The sequence below is a fragment of the Mercenaria mercenaria genome, chromosome 18 (genome assembly GCF_021730395.1).
Source record: "Mercenaria mercenaria strain notata chromosome 18, MADL_Memer_1, whole genome shotgun sequence".
In the NCBI taxonomy this organism is placed as follows: Eukaryota; Metazoa; Mollusca; class Bivalvia; order Venerida; family Veneridae; genus Mercenaria; species Mercenaria mercenaria.
The window spans coordinates 42,249,889-42,265,884 of record NC_069378.1 but is presented as its reverse complement, the minus strand read 5'-3'; the positions used below and the strand labels follow the sequence as shown (position 1 = coordinate 42,265,884).

General features: G+C 32.5%; 2 protein-coding genes across 3 annotated transcripts; both read right to left on the bottom strand.

Moving 5' to 3' along the window:
- Positions 1-1,507: 1,507 nt before the first annotated feature.
- On the bottom strand, positions 1,508-4,395 carry LOC123537911 (uncharacterized). Its single transcript, XM_045321823.2, has 3 exons — positions 3,796-4,395; positions 2,686-2,739; positions 1,508-1,666 (listed from the first exon to the last, which is right to left on the bottom strand). Exons 1-3 carry the CDS (start codon positions 3,973-3,975, stop codon positions 1,589-1,591), a joined length of 312 nt encoding a protein of 103 aa, XP_045177758.2. The 5' UTR covers positions 3,976-4,395; the 3' UTR covers positions 1,508-1,588.
- Positions 4,396-12,129: 7,734 nt separating this feature from the next.
- LOC123537910 (uncharacterized) lies at positions 12,130-15,360 on the bottom strand. 2 transcript variants are annotated; one of them, XM_045321822.2, is made up of 4 exons: positions 14,817-15,360; positions 14,262-14,478; positions 13,306-13,359; positions 12,130-12,347 (listed from the first exon to the last, which is right to left on the bottom strand). In XM_045321822.2, the coding sequence occupies exons 1-4, from the start codon at positions 14,837-14,839 to the stop codon at positions 12,264-12,266; spliced, it is 378 nt and encodes a 125-aa protein (XP_045177757.2). In that variant the 5' UTR covers positions 14,840-15,360; the 3' UTR covers positions 12,130-12,263. The 2 variants fall into 2 exon arrangements, with proteins under 2 accessions (XP_045177757.2, XP_045177756.2); XM_045321821.2 differs by lacking the exon at positions 14,817-15,360 and having other exon boundaries at positions 14,262-14,785.
- Positions 15,361-15,996: the final 636 nt, after the last annotated feature.

The window sequence follows — 15,996 nt, the reverse complement described above, 5'->3', positions numbered from 1 at the left end:
AACTTATTCTGCATATTTCTGTTAGGAAATCTCCACTGAAATCCATTGGGAACGTTTTCTTGTGCAATGTATGTAATGTATTTGTAATGATTACATCTCTTATAATGAATTTATGTTGACATTCAAGCATAAAATTGCTTCGCTGACATTTTTCAAATGTATGTTTTGTGTTTCGTGTCATCCGAAGTCCGCTGTGTATTGAAACCGGTGTCGGGGTAAATATCTCCTCGCACCTGTTCACATAATATTTCCAAAGTTTTAAGTCTCTTATTTAAAATTATGAGTTATATTCAATCCATTTGAAGTCCCTACATGAATATTAGTGTTTAATTTATTTGAGCAAGTAAGTCTGACCAGTATTTTATGGAGGGGTGGGGGTGCATTTTTCAATATTTACGTTTTCCTAACAGTAAAATGCAGATACGGGTAAGGCTTTAAGGAATGACAACTTTAAATAACAGATCATGAAATAAGTCATCCCGATAAGCCAAATAAGTAAGGCTAGATAAATAGTCACTGTATTTAATTCACAGAACTTAAAATGTTTGAATAAATTCGAGACAATAATGAAAATGCAAAACTTTGTTTCGAAAACGGAATCTAAAGGACTTACTTATGTCAATCACATTGTAAAGATGCGTCTCAGCATTTGATATTCAGAATCATAGCTATTATTTATAATTTTAACATGTCCGAAACATTGCGCATTAATACTAATTTCACTTGGGTAATGATTACATTTTACTCGGACTTTATCTTAGACTCCCTGTGTACAATCTCAATTTCACTAGGGAAATGATTACATTTTACTCGGACTTTATCTTAGACTCCCTGTGTACAATCTCAAACTTTCAACTAAAATCAAAGTAATAAACCCGTAAAATATTTCAATGAAACTTCAAAATTTTGTAGTCTGTAGCATCGTCTGAGGCATGAGCAGTCAAAAATCTAATTTGATTTCTGAAATAGTGTGATATTTATTTCTAAAGTCACTATATGATCATTGTAAAAATACTTCGTTTTACCCAAGTGGAAAATGGCAGGTAGTAGAAAATGCAGCTCTCTGATTATCAGTTAGAACTCCTGATGTCATGATAAAGTTATGAATACTGTTTTATTTAGAAACTCGTACTCAAAGTCAAGGTAGGTTAACACAGATGTGAAGGAGAACATAAATGATTCAAGCATTTTAACTTTTTGCTGATATTTGAAATCATATATAAAAAATAAGGGACTTTTAAAAGAATTTCGTGTTAACGGTTATAGACACATTATTCTCCTTACATGTTAGACTGGGGGAACCCGGGAAAAACACCAGAAGTGAATAAATATGTTTAAAAATAGAAAGTGAGTGGGGGTCAAAAGAACCGGCAGTGTCGCAGCCGGATAAGTAAATCAAACGGCAAATTGATCCGTATATCGAAACTTTCTGTTATACTGGAAAGTGATTAATATAGCTGGAAACTTGATGAGAATAGGCGTAAATCAGTAACACATACACCAACAGTTTATGTGTCTCTTTTATTGTTGAAGAAATTGGAACATTTCATTTTTGACTGAGTTACAAAGAGGCCGCTGTTGTTCACATTTACCACCTACAATACCAACGTGTCACGAATCCATTACCAACCGTTCGTTCATACACAACCGCATTGCACGTTAAGGTCTGAAATGTTCATCAAAATTAATATGCATCTCCATGTGATAGGATTTATAAACATGTGTTTCCTTTTTTTGTCTTCCCTTTAAGTAGAATTTAGTTCCATCAGAAAAAAATGTCATTACTGGTAATCGAATACTAAGTATAACCAAAACATAAAATATTAAGATGCGTTTTGAAATTACTTTGCCTGACAAAGTATGTATTTAAGCCTAATAATATCACACTTCTGTTAGATTAGTAGTCACTTGTCATTCGGCGAGGTTCATTGTACGGTAACTTGTATGATTTTATGAATTTATGAATTGCTTGTCTAAAAAGAACAGGACAGAACAGTTTATTCATTTAATTCCAATAGGCTAAAAGCCCATGAGGACATAAACAGTCACAATTTATGACGAACAGTGAAATTAGCATTCATACATATATAATCGTGTTTATGTGTACACATTTTACATTTGGAGAAGTTTACACTCTAATAATAGATTAACGTAACATATATATTTATACACTGTATCTATTTATTATGCACAGGAAAAATATTCCAGTCTAATGGATTGAGATAATTCGGTCTTGAGTTTATCCTTAACGGAACGTAACAAAAGGATTAGCAGACTGGATAATATGCTTTTTAATTCTGTTTCAAGAAATAACTACTGTGAAATTTAAATACTTATTCAAATGACAACTCGAGGGCTGAGCGCGAAACTATTGTATCTTGTTCTTTATCTATATACAGTTACAATAGTTTCTCGCTCAGCCCACGAACTGTATTTGTTTTGGCTGGAATGTAAAATGTTGTCCACTGATACATATTTGCATTACTTGCAGCAAAAGTATAATATCCAAAGATTTAATTTGTTGAAATAATTTTCATACACTTTCAAAGATATACAATTTGTATGACTATCGTGCCCGTAACTTTATTCTATAAATGACATCAGATGACATGTTAATGTTCATGCTAATGAAATGAAAAAGATAACTGGCTATTAACATTTTATAAAAATCAAAAACATGCTTACCAAACCAGAATTGTTTCTACCTTCAAAGTTGACCCTGTACAAAGGATAGTTCATCTAAAAAGCAAAGGATTAATAATTATTTAAATTTATTCCGGTAACTTTTTAAGATAAAAGAGGTGTTGCTGTGACTAATGAAAGTGCACCTAGTAAAATATAAAATATAATCTCGCAAGTAAAATGACAGGTCAGAAGAAACGGATCATGTCGAGCAAGTTTAAGTTAGCAGGCCCAGCTGTGAGTGCAAAACAGATGAGATTAATGACAGAAAATGTTTAATATAGTAATATACTCTTCGTTTGTAAAGTTGATCAGATAGATTTCCAATATTATCCTTAGAAGTGTTTGTTACATTCTGTATTATACTTCATGCAATAAATAATTTAGCAGCACAGATATATTAAAATATTGTTTAGAGAGCAGTCTTTTACAACTGTCCAAACATGGCGCTCAAACTAAAGAATGTATTGTGTTCTCTAAGACGAAGCAACTAAAATACTGTACCATCAGTGAATAGCTCAATGAAATATTTCTTTTATGTTTCTGTTGCCATGGCAGAACAACTTAAAAAATTCGTCGCTTTATGGATTAATTTCCTTTTCATAATGATTATAAGAATCTAATGTATGATTGGATAGCATTTCTGCTTTTGCCCTCATTTCAAATCAACGAAATAGAATAACACATTTAAAATAATGCTGGAAGTATTATAATACCAAATGTTTGAAACATTTCAGAGACTAGCGGAGTTACTTCACCTTTTTTAACAGGATTATGCACTTTTTAAAATCTATTCACTGTTTAACATATAATGTCGTTCGTTACCACGATATTTTCCTTCTCTTAACATTGCAACAGTTATAAAAGTTAAGATAATATCATAAAGAACTACCCTTTTCAAATGCTGATAATTAACTGGGTAAGCTAGGTAATAAATTTAAGAATTAACCCTTTTAAATGCTGATATTTACCTGGTAAGCTATGTAATAAATTAAAGAACTAACCCTTTTAAATGCTGATATTTACCTGGTAAGCTGGACAATCAATCTAAGAATTAACCCTTTTTAATGCTGATATTTACCTGGTAAGCTAGGTAACAAATCAAATACTAACCCTTTTAAATGCTGATATCTGCCTGGTAAGCTGAACACCAATATGCGTTGCTGCAAGCGTCATGATACGAGTAGACGTCGGAGTGTTTATAGGAATCTCTTCAAAGGCTGACTGAGAAACACTGCTCGTAAAAACCGTGCATAAAATGAGGATACTCATTAGGTACCTTTCCATTGCCATTTTTATTTTGAGAAAGCACAAACAAACAGTTCTGAATCTCCCTTAAATATCAATGCCCAATGAATAAAACGTGAGGTATGTTTGTTCTTTCTGTTAAATGTTTATTACTATGTGACCTTACATTAGAAACTACATTTTTGTAATCTATTTATCATAAGGAAATGTTTATGAATTGAAGGTAATAGTGATTTTCATACCAGAGTACAAGGTTAGAGATTTTGCAATCACCTCACACAAACCGGTTTGATATTAAATATGTTCGTGTCTGTATATGGCTGTCATAACTTACTAATAAAATGATATGTTCAAAGATAAATCAAAGAAAAACAAGTAGTAAAGTGTGGACTTTAAACGAAATAACCATGTACGTTTGCAGCCAGGATATTACATCAAGACACGGCAAAAAACACAAGAATAAAAAAATCTTTTGCGTAAGATCTTTTGAATGAAGAGAAATTATTAAACTATTCAAATGATACCTAATACATTTCTAGATGTGTGTTGATGCAAGTGCAGGTAAAAGAATCTTCAACTGCATTTAATATAATCGAAAAGTGAACGAAAAGAACTTTAAATAAACTAGATGTTCTAATGGATACGTCGGCAAATTCCATTCGATTAGGAATTCACTGTATATTTGATTTTGGCATTCATTAGCTGAGAAGAATTCGGATGCGTCAAGCAGAAGCTGGAGTTGTCATTTGACCCTGCTAAATGTGTCATTTATTGTGCAAAGAAACCATTTTATCTTATCTGAAGACGTTTTTGTGTTTCTATTTTGGGACTATGTAAGGGAGGCAAAGTAATAGAGTGTTTAAAGTATTAGTACTTGACATATATCCTTCTGAAGCAAGAGTTGTCATTCTTTGCAATCACGTGTATACAATACCTTCAAAACTACTTGTTTGTGGTTTTTGTTTTTGTTTTTTTTTTTTTTATTTTTTTTTTTCTGTTTTTATTTGTTCTGTGGTTTTGTATTGTGATGTGCTTTATAAAATTGTTTTGTTAAATTATAAAAACTTTGCTTGTATCTGTTCATGATTTCATAATCTTTGAGCTTCATTTGAATTGTATGCAAGAGAAAACATATTTCATATTAAGATGACAGTGCAATGCAAATAAAACTATATAAATAAACTAATTTTAGCCAATTAGGTATTAAAATCTTATCACAAACTCGCCTGCATTGTATCCAAAGTAGTCAAAAAAATGCCACTTTCAATTGCATAAAATATCACGATTCCTTAATTTGGAAGTTATGCAGAAGCCAGAACGACGGAAAAACTATGAAACATAAGACACAATATGAAAATAGTTAGCATGCAACATGCCCCACATGTTTTACAGCCCGGGTGTACGGTGACTCTTCTGCTATAATTTATGAATGAGTGTGTAAAGTCATAGGATACAATAAAAAAAAATTCTCAAAAGATGATAATTCATTTTATTTTATTTATTCTACTATTTGAATAAACCAGTATGCAAAAAGAAGAATTTATCGCTGGTGGAAGGTGCGGATGGAAATATCTGACTCTTTTGTAACTGCTTTTTTAGTAACTCGGCAGAGCCTTGTTACCCCCGGAACAGTTACGCTCGAGCCAGTATTTCAGTCTGCACTTTCAACCTGTGACTTAATCCAGTAAAATAGTCTTATATTCTATCAATTTAAGAGCTAACTGTCATGGAGTCACAATGTTTTCGCATATTCAAAGAGAAACGCGTAACGCCCAATGGCTGAACACGAAACTTGTAATGTCACTCAATACAATAAGGTAAATAACAGCTGAATCTTTGGCTGTACTCAAGACTATTACAAAGTGTGTCAGCTACATCTCCATGAAAACTTAAGCTGGGATATACATTATCGAAGAAGAGTCTTTTGATTACTTTAAATCAAATTCAGTTTTAATGTTTGCGAAGTGTTTGATATGACAACCTGCAGATGAAAGTGATTGGTCATAGTAATATTTTACGAATGTTAAAGACCTCAACCTGACTACAGAATCTAGTTAATCTTACAACATTTGCAATGAAAACACCATTCGATGTAGCGATGGGTACATCATCATCAAGTTAAGGGACACTGACGTCGAGTTTAAAAGCATTTTCCTAGTTATATATATATATTTGTACGTATAGTTCCATTATCAAATAAGAGATATAAATCAAAAGCAAAGAAGCAACGAAAGCCGCGTTGCGTCTAACTGAAGCTCTTAAGGATAATATTATTATGTACATAGCAATAATAGGAGAAATATACGAATTATCCATGTCATCAAGATAGCTTGAAGTACTGTGATAGGCAGTGATAATATCCACCTGGGTATCTTTAGGTAGGCTTAACATAAAGTTACTTTCATAAAGATACTAAAACAAATCTTTAACAAGTGGCGCTCACTAAGTTCCACTTGGAACACGTATCAAGTGTACTTAAACAGCATAAAAATATGACAAAAATACCGTCAAATAACGGAAGCGTGTCTTACAACTTTTCAGCTATTGTAATGATTTACAATACTACTAGAAAACACACAATAAAACAATTTGATCACAATTGAATGTCCAACAGTAGATTTTTCAGACGAAGGCAATGGCTTTTGTTGAGAAATGGGAACATTGTATACATGGTTTGCCGTGGGTTATATGACCTAAGGATGTTGATATTTGTAACAAGTATCATCATTGCAAAACCTTCACAACGATAAAAAATTATAGTCAGGGATGCCACGACTGACTGCGGTCAGGCATCTTGTGACCACGGTTAAGTGAGATGGAAATAACGTGTGGTCACATCAAGATAGTAGCTTAGAACTGTATGTAAGGAATGAAATTTGTTTTAAAGACAAATGAATTTCACACTAACTTTGAAATTTACTTTGTGCAAAGGACAAACATGTAAGGTTCTTCGTGATACATAGACTGGAAGTTTTTGGGTTTTGTTTGCTCAACAAGATGTCCAGTTTGGGGGGGGCGGAGGTGGGTTACCTTCTTTTACTTTTTTGAACTTCCACTAAATATGTCCATATCTATGTTTCCTGACTAGAAGTAAATGTCATACAAATATTATTACAATGGCATATTTAATTATTTGAACCTTTGAAAAAATCAGTAGTTCATTTTATTTTATTTTTTTTTTTTCTTATTTTTTTTTCTTATTTTTTTTTTTTTTTTTTTTTTTTTAGTTCATCTGTATTATTCTTAAAGTGTTTCCAATCATATAAAAGAATGAGGAAGTTTATGTTTCTAGAAAGAGACCAATACAGACACTTTTAGTATAAGAACTGATGTAATTATTGTCGTAGAAGGTTACATATAGTGAATAATTGAATAATGTATATTACTTAACTCGGCTTTAAAGTAAAAGTTTTACATTGGTTGAAGTGCATATTTAGGGTCATGCTCAGGTAGTCAATAAAAAAAGGCGAAGGTATGCCTAAGTATTCGGACATGCCTATTTTACAGGAGTGAGGACTTGATATGAAGTGATATGGAAACATATTTATCCACACTTCTCAGGCGTTTATGCAAAATATCTTGTACGGTTAACAATTTTGGGGAGGTGAACGTAAACAATGCGCATATTTTTATCACAATTTCTGTTTAACACATCCCCAATACATCGAATCTGCAGTTAGTTTGAAAACATCTTCAAAACTGAATGTTATGTGAAAAGATGTTTAAAACGTGGTTTTTTAATCTGGTTATGTTAAAAGAATTACAAGGCTTTCAAAAGAAATTTGTTTTCATGTTAATTGTTGGATATATATAGGTTTCACCACAAATTACGTTTCTGTTAAAAAAATTAAAGACAAATGATTAAAAATATGCAAGATGTAGCTTCCCAGAAGTGTCGCCAGTATTTTTATTGGATGAACAGAACTTGATTTATCGTAGAACGTTAGCCAATAAATATGCGAAGTAAGGGCATGATTCACAATATCCAGGCTTGAACACTTTAAAAGAAAGGACGTGAATGGGAACACAAACTCCAGTGATTAACGTAGTTCTTTTATTGTTAAACAAATAACATCAATTATTTTATGACTGTGTTACTAAGTCCACAATTACCACGTACAATTCCAACGAGTCACGTATCCACCACCAACAGCGGGTTCCATTACAACTGCATTGCACGTTAAGATCTGAAACATTATTGTTTCACTGATTTAACATTTTTATTTGGGAGTCTAAGTATGTTTACAATCCATCTGTAATAACTGGATTTCCGTTTGAGAGTATATCATTTCACCATTCATTTCAACTAATATTCTATAATAAGGGGTAAATTCAGCCAATATGTTGTCCGCTTTGGTTTTTTGTTTTTGTATGCAAAACAGGTAATTTTAATTATAGCACTATGTCAGATCAACAGTTTTCTGCGAACAATTTTAATAATCAGCAAAATCATAACAAAAGTCAGACATTCAAAATACATTTACAATTAGCAATACTACAACAGTCTACAAGCTATTTTGACAATCACCCGCATTCAAAAACAATTTTAACAATCAGCCGTTAAAACAGTTTCCTCTTCTTCGGAAATTGATTGAAATGAATTAAGCGACAGCTTGTTAGAATACATTTAAACGGTGGAACTTATTTTTAAATCGTAAACTTTTAAATATATTCAGCAAATATAACTGAAATATTCAATAAGCTATAGATTATCATCTTGTTGACACCAGGTGACATGTTAAACATAGCGTGCTATTTTGCAAAATATGTACTTTTATATAATGTTTTGTTAAAAAATAACATGCTCACCAAACCAACATTGTTTCTTCCTTCAAAGTTCACCATGTACAAAGGATAGTTGTTCTAAAAAAATAAATTGAAATGAATATTTATGGCCTATAACATCTGTCTATAATATTTTCATCTTACAAGACTTGTTATGAAAAATGATAAAGTCACAAGTAATTCAATTAGTATACACTGTATCATTTGCCATGTCAAGTAAGTTAGATACTGACATTTGAAAAAACCCTCTGTGGTCTTTTTCATTGCATTACCATGGACACCTTGATATAAATACATCTTCGTCAAATTTATAATTAAAAATCTTAGCACAATTATATTTAGTTAGTTTACCTGACTGTTTAGCATTGGTGTTTATCATGTTTTCATTTCAGTGACAAACTAAGTTAAATCGCCTTTATGAAAGGTATGATATCAACAAATCAGAACCTCGCAATATTTCAATTTTGGCGTTTTTTTTTACTTTGTGGATATTCAAAATGAAAAAAAAAGCTTCGAGATCTCGGGTCTTATTCTCATCCATTAGAATAAGCATCCTTCACCGAGTGGTTATGGTCATCAGCTGCAATTCACTTGCCGCTGCCACTGTGGGTTCGTAACCTTGCTTGGGGAGTAGAGTTCTTTCGAGTGAAGAAGCAATCCAGTCAGATTACAGAAGGCCGATGGTTTTGCGTAGGTGCAGTCCTTGCCTTAACTAATGTCACCAAAAAACTCGCCATATGGCATGTGACTGAGTCGGTGTTATGTTAAACCCCACAAAATTAAAACAAAGGTTCGAAATAGTCCAGATTAACTTTTTTAAGTGAATATCTTATTTTTCTAACATAGAACGTTAATGGTTAAATATAAATTTCAGCTACTTTTAAAAAATTGAAAGTATTACTAATTAAAGAACTAACCTTTTTAAATGCTGATATTTGCCTGGTGAGTTCAACGCCAATATGAGTTGCTGCCACGTTCATGATACGCGTAGAAGTCCTGGTGTTAATGGGTATAGGATCATACTGGTCTGAGAAACACTACACGAAAACAATGCACATAGGATCAAAACACTCACTAGAAACCTTTCCATTGTCATTGTCCTTGCGAGAAAGCACAAACAAACACTACTGAATCCTCCTTAAATATTACTGCCCCGTGAACAATACGTAATTTTAGTTGCAGATATCTGTTTCATTCCGTCAGGGCTCAAATGGCTTTAGATAATTAGAGATTACATTTTTCAAATTTATTTATCATAAGGAAATAATCATCATTTAAAGGGAACACTAGTTTTAATATTGCAATACAAGGTGAGAGATGTTGTATTTGCACTTTGAAAGTTGTTGTGCATTAAAATGTTGTTGTTTTTTCCACTCACACAAATCGGATTCATATTTTAGAGGCAAATTACTGTCATAAATACCTAATAAAATGAAATGTTCAACAAAGAAAGAAATCACGCAAGTGTGGACTTCAAACAAGATAGTGCGATTCGCTTACATCTGATGATTCAGGAACAACAACAGGACTTTGATAAAACCACATACATTGTTATTAAAAATCAGAATTCTTTATGTAAGTTCGTGATTGAAGAGAAAAAAACAATCAAATTACAGAAAAATGGAACCGGCCTAAATCTCTGTCTCTCTGTCTGTCTCTCTCTCTCTCTCTCTCTCTCTCTCTCTCTCTCTCTCCCAAAGAGATAGACAGAGGGTGTGTGTGAAAGAGAGACATACAAAAAGACAGGCAGAGAAATTACACGAGTACACAATGCACCAAACCAATAACGACAAAATTCCTAGCTGTATACACGAGCTGCATATCCATCCCAATAAAGTTGGTTTCAGTACTGCTTCTTATACACACTCGAAAACTGTATGACACATTGAACATGGTTCAACAAAATTTTGCATAGATTCTCAAAGCTCTGTTTTTAGTTCTCAGTAATAAGTAGTAACATGCAGTAGTAGTAGTATTTTTAACTTATCGGGACCAGGTAGCTAGCTACATATTCTCTCTCTGAAAAGTAACTGGATCACAAGGATACAATGACTTTATATTTTTCAGAAGATATAATTTTCTTGCTGCGTTTCTTTATATTTTGTCTAACAAGCGTCAGTTTAGAAGAAATAATTATTGAGTTATTGGGAAAAAAACGTATATAATACGTAACTATTACTTTTTCGGAGTGAATTACCGAAAATATATATTGATAGTTTCACGGCAATAAATTGTGAAATGGTCGGAAAAACCAAATACACAAAACATGATTAAAACAATCGAAAAACCTTAAATCAAAAGAAAATATGTTTGTTCACAAATAAGATTACACATGTTTCACTCAGGAACACCAAATCGTACTTTAATACATTGCTTCTGATGTTCATGAGATTTTGATTTTAAACGGAAACAAAGTATCCTTATGTCTGTAAACCGCCCATCGTTGGTTCGTACAATGAAACCCACCAAGTTCACAGACCTAAATGGAAGCCGCGAGCGAAGCGAATGATCTTCGCACGGAACTATTTGTTAGGAGCTATATTTCTGTTTCTGCTTTTGTTTTCATCTTTAATATTAAACATGTTATACCCTACCCCTAGGTATACTATAAGAACCATGGTCATGAACGAGAAAATGTATAAACACATTTCAATTCGCTTAAGCCGGTGCTAGGGGGCTAAATGTAGTTCTGCGCGTAAGGATCAAAATTTTTTCTACAATGTAGAATTTGAAAAAAAAAAACCTGATTTTTCAAATCTTCAGAATTTACTTAAAAAATTCGGCAAATAAAAATGTTAGGATCGTATACCTGATTTTTGATAGACTGTTTTGAAAAAACAGACCTCATACAAATTTTCGCAATAGGCATTTATGGGAAAATTACAATTTTGATACATTTTCGCGAATAGAAATTTTTCTACAAGTAGGTTTAAATCTCTTTCTCATAGTCGTAAATAAACATATGATCTATAATGTGGTGTAATAAAAATATATAGCTTCAAATGTTTTCCTAAAGATATTTGGCCATGATGAAAGAGATCCGCACGTAATAGGCTGATTTTAAGGCATTAATTTAACAATATCATATTTTTATCTCTAGGGAGATAGTACAGTTGCCTTTATAATAAATTTACTAAATGCATTGCCATTACTTCATTAAACGATTTTCATTTCCGTATACCGAGTCCAGACTACCATGATAAATAACGTAACGCCATAACTTCTGGTTTATCAAAACGTGCAGTATTGCCTTAAGGGGTAGTGTAAATTTTATTACTTCTCACAAACAGACTCAATCGAACCGACTCTGCTATTATTGCTTGGTTCCTTTCTATGCTTCTTATCAATTCAATCATATTTCAGTAATTACTTTGAAGTTAAACATGACTCGCTAAAGCAAAAACGAAGATCCAGTGGTTCATTAAGTAAGGATAATTGAACATTTTATTCATTGACAGTAAATAAATTGATAAGAAGTAAAATTGTTATTTTATAAGTATTTGTAAAATGAGCTAAAAGTCGGTTTTAATTATGCATGTTCAATCCATTTAATAAACTGGTGGCCGACACCTGTACCACATTACTTTTGGCCGGCCAGTAAACTCGTGCACCTCAGCTGTACACCTGTGAATCTGAAAAAGACAAGTTCAACGTTTATCAAAAATCGATATAACTTACTCGTAACATCCCTTTACAAGACACGCATGGTTCTTATGCCTATGCATTTTTGTTTATTCTGTATATAACTTTACACGAGATTTTGATTCAACATATCAAAATCGTCGAAAACAAATAGACGTTTTGCTAAAACTCTTAAAAACGTAAACGTATAGTATACCCTAATTTGATATTTGAAAATATAAAAAATAACTGCATTAAGTTAACGTTATTCAGAACATAAAATAAACAAATTCATGTGTATTTACGGTATGATATGCATTAGGTATAATATGCCACACTGTAAAGACATGTATAGCTAGATACAGTTTAAACGTGCACTACCACTAAATATTTAAAGTTTATTTAAAAACATGACATTTTATTATGAACGTAGCTCTAAATATACAATTAATTTTTTTATGTAAACTAACTTTTGATGAGGACCTTCTTCATTCCAAGTAAATAGTTAGATATGAAATATTTTAATAAACGATTGATAACTCGAACAACTTAAAAATCATGTTTAAAGTCTAAGTCCAACAAATAACGTTTTTCAAAATAATACAGCGGTTAACCAGTTTGAAAATATAGTTTACGCAATTTTATTAAAACTTAGATCTATCCGAAAGTATTATACATGTATTGTAGGGAGACTACAACTTACACACCCTTTGCTTATATTTTATCTTATAAGACCATATGTTATAAATTCAAAGTTAAAACATGTTTTCTACGTTTATAATTCATGCAACCGTTTAAAGATTATTCTACCACAAAGAAAGCCAAACAGCTCATCAAACTTGAAGCCAATGATTAAGAACAGTTCTCAACACGAACAGCAATCGAACTTTTCATTTGTATTATGTGACAATGTATCAGATGTTGTATTATGTGACAATGTATCAGATGTAAATGTAAGTTGTAACGTACCATGCCGAAAGATCTTCTTCCTATAAATGTTGCTCTGTACAACGCTCCATCCCTCTGAAACAAAATACTCAAAACTATATATATATTATTGTTCTATAGTTTTCTTCATTAGCAAACAAGAGACAAGATGGAAATACTATATCATACCAGTACCGCAATATGCATATCTGGTCTGTGAGACTGTTCTTGACGGCTAATGAAATACGCATCATCACTCAGATCCCTTAGTACTGGCTTATACAAGAACACTGAGCGAACTCAATGATTCCAGATGTCAGAAATAATTAATAGCAACACTGGGTGGACTGAATGATTCCAAACATCAGAGATGATTAATAGCAACACTGGGTGGACTGAATGATTCCAAACATCAGAGATGATTAATAGCAACACTGAGTAGACTCAATGATTCCAAATATCAGAGATAATTAATAGCAACACTGGTTGAACTTAATTATTCCAATCAGTATCTGTACCTTGTGCCTTGATTGTGCGGGAAATTCAAACTGCTTTCTGATTTAGTGACTTCATTGCCGATTGCAAAATCCAAACGAATGCTATCACTAGGGTTCCGATGCAACAATTTAAACGTAAGTAAACAGAAAAATGTTCATTTTCTAACGGATCGACTCTTTATTCCTTTTGTATGGGATACAACAACGGAATACTTGTCATGAACATTGACTAACGGAGTGAGAATCCACAAAATCCACAACGAAATATGAAATGCTTACGGAATAATGCAATTACACTAACCAAAAAAGCAAGATAAGACATCCATGGCAGAATGAAATACTGTATGATTTTTGTTGTTTCTCATCGCTGCAAGCGAAGTGAAAACTAAGCTTTACGACGTAAACTCAAACCTTGCGTCTCGGAAGTTTATCTATAAATTTCAATATATGTTTTGTAAATATACAAATTAATTTCATCTTAACATATAAAAAAAAGCATACCTTTTGGTAAAAATACAATTCCCGAACTAGCCTCAGACCTATGTAATTGGCAGCGCCGAGCATTATACGACCGGATGTATACGAATTTATTCCCATCTGTATCCAGTCAGGTTGTGAAGTACAACCGGATATGATCGCAAAAACAACAACAACGCCAACGACATTTTGGCTCAGCATCACAGCGCAGGGGAAGAGTTGTCTCAATACAAAGTGGCAGCTATAAAATGAATTATATTGAAACAAACTGAACATTTATATATGTTAGGGAAATAATTGAAAAAAAAATTATATTCAATTCTAAAGTAATCTGTCAATGTTTCATATTGTAAACATTAAAAAAAATCTATTGCAACGTAATACGGATCTATCTTATTTATTTTCCTTGTTTCCTTTGCTTAAATCATGACACTTGCATTAATTAAACAAGCGTGCATTTTAAAACATATTTGATCATCGAAATTACAATAGAAAAAACTGAATAGTTTATAATTTCAGCATTCATGTATTGTAAAATTGACTGAGAAAGTTAGTAGGAACAGGCATCTCCTGCCATACCATTTACATTCCTGGAGGGACATTTTCCGTTGACTGAACACATCGCACAAAACATTCAAGACACGATACCCTCGTCACAAAAATAGATGCAGAAACTTCAAAAGAAGAAATGATGCATAACACATAGAAACCTTGTGGTCATAGTACAAACCCATAATTACGTCATCGGTCGTCAAAATGTCCAATCAAAATGTTAATCACACGACTGACAGAACCTTGAATCGACTCAAAACTTCCCCGGTTGTTGATACGAAAACAACTTGCACACTGGGTTCATGGAGTCCATTCGATAGAGGGGTTGTAAATTGTGTTGCACATTTTATTACCTCTCATGAACAAACCGTGTCTTTGGTTGCATTCTATGCTTTCAAAGTATTTTTTTACAGATTTTATAATTCTGCAAAGTTATTAGATGCATACGTTCGTGCGTTTGTGCGCGCATGCATGGCATGTGTTTGTGCTTTTGAAGACTCTGGCTATTTGGCACATCTATCTCTACAAAAGTAAGTTTTCGGTGTATTTTTTGATAAAACGTAAACGTAATCAGTCAAATACCTTTCTGTGTATAATTTAAATAATACAGTAATATATATATATATATATATATTTAAATAATACAGTATATATATATATATATATATATATCTGATGAGTGTACAATAAATAATGGCTAAAACAACTGAAAAACATTTAATAAAGTGAAAATTTGTTGCATTTTTTCACATGTAAGATCAATATTTTTTAACTCATGAACAGCATGTTTTATTTAACAGTTTTAAATTTTCTCTGAAGTTCACTCGGTGGAAGATATTTTTTTACACTGAAACAAACAAATTTTCTCTACTTCTGCAGCGCCTTCTCTATGTCTGCAGCGTCTCCTCGTTGTCTACACCGTCCTTCATTCATTCATTAAATATAGCCCACCCAATTTACAGACCGTCTAAATGGAAGTCTCTAGCGTATGACCTTATAGGAGGAGAGTTTTTGCATTTCATTTTGATTTTTATACTCCATCACGATGGTTTTAAGGTGGGGAGCGGGGCACATTTGCCTATGTCAGTCCGTCTGTCCGTCCCTTGTGTCGTGCATATCTCAAACAGCATTTGACCCAAGGTGTAAAATGGAAACCTAACTTGTAACGTACAATGCCTAATTGTATTTCTCCTTCAAACGTAACAAG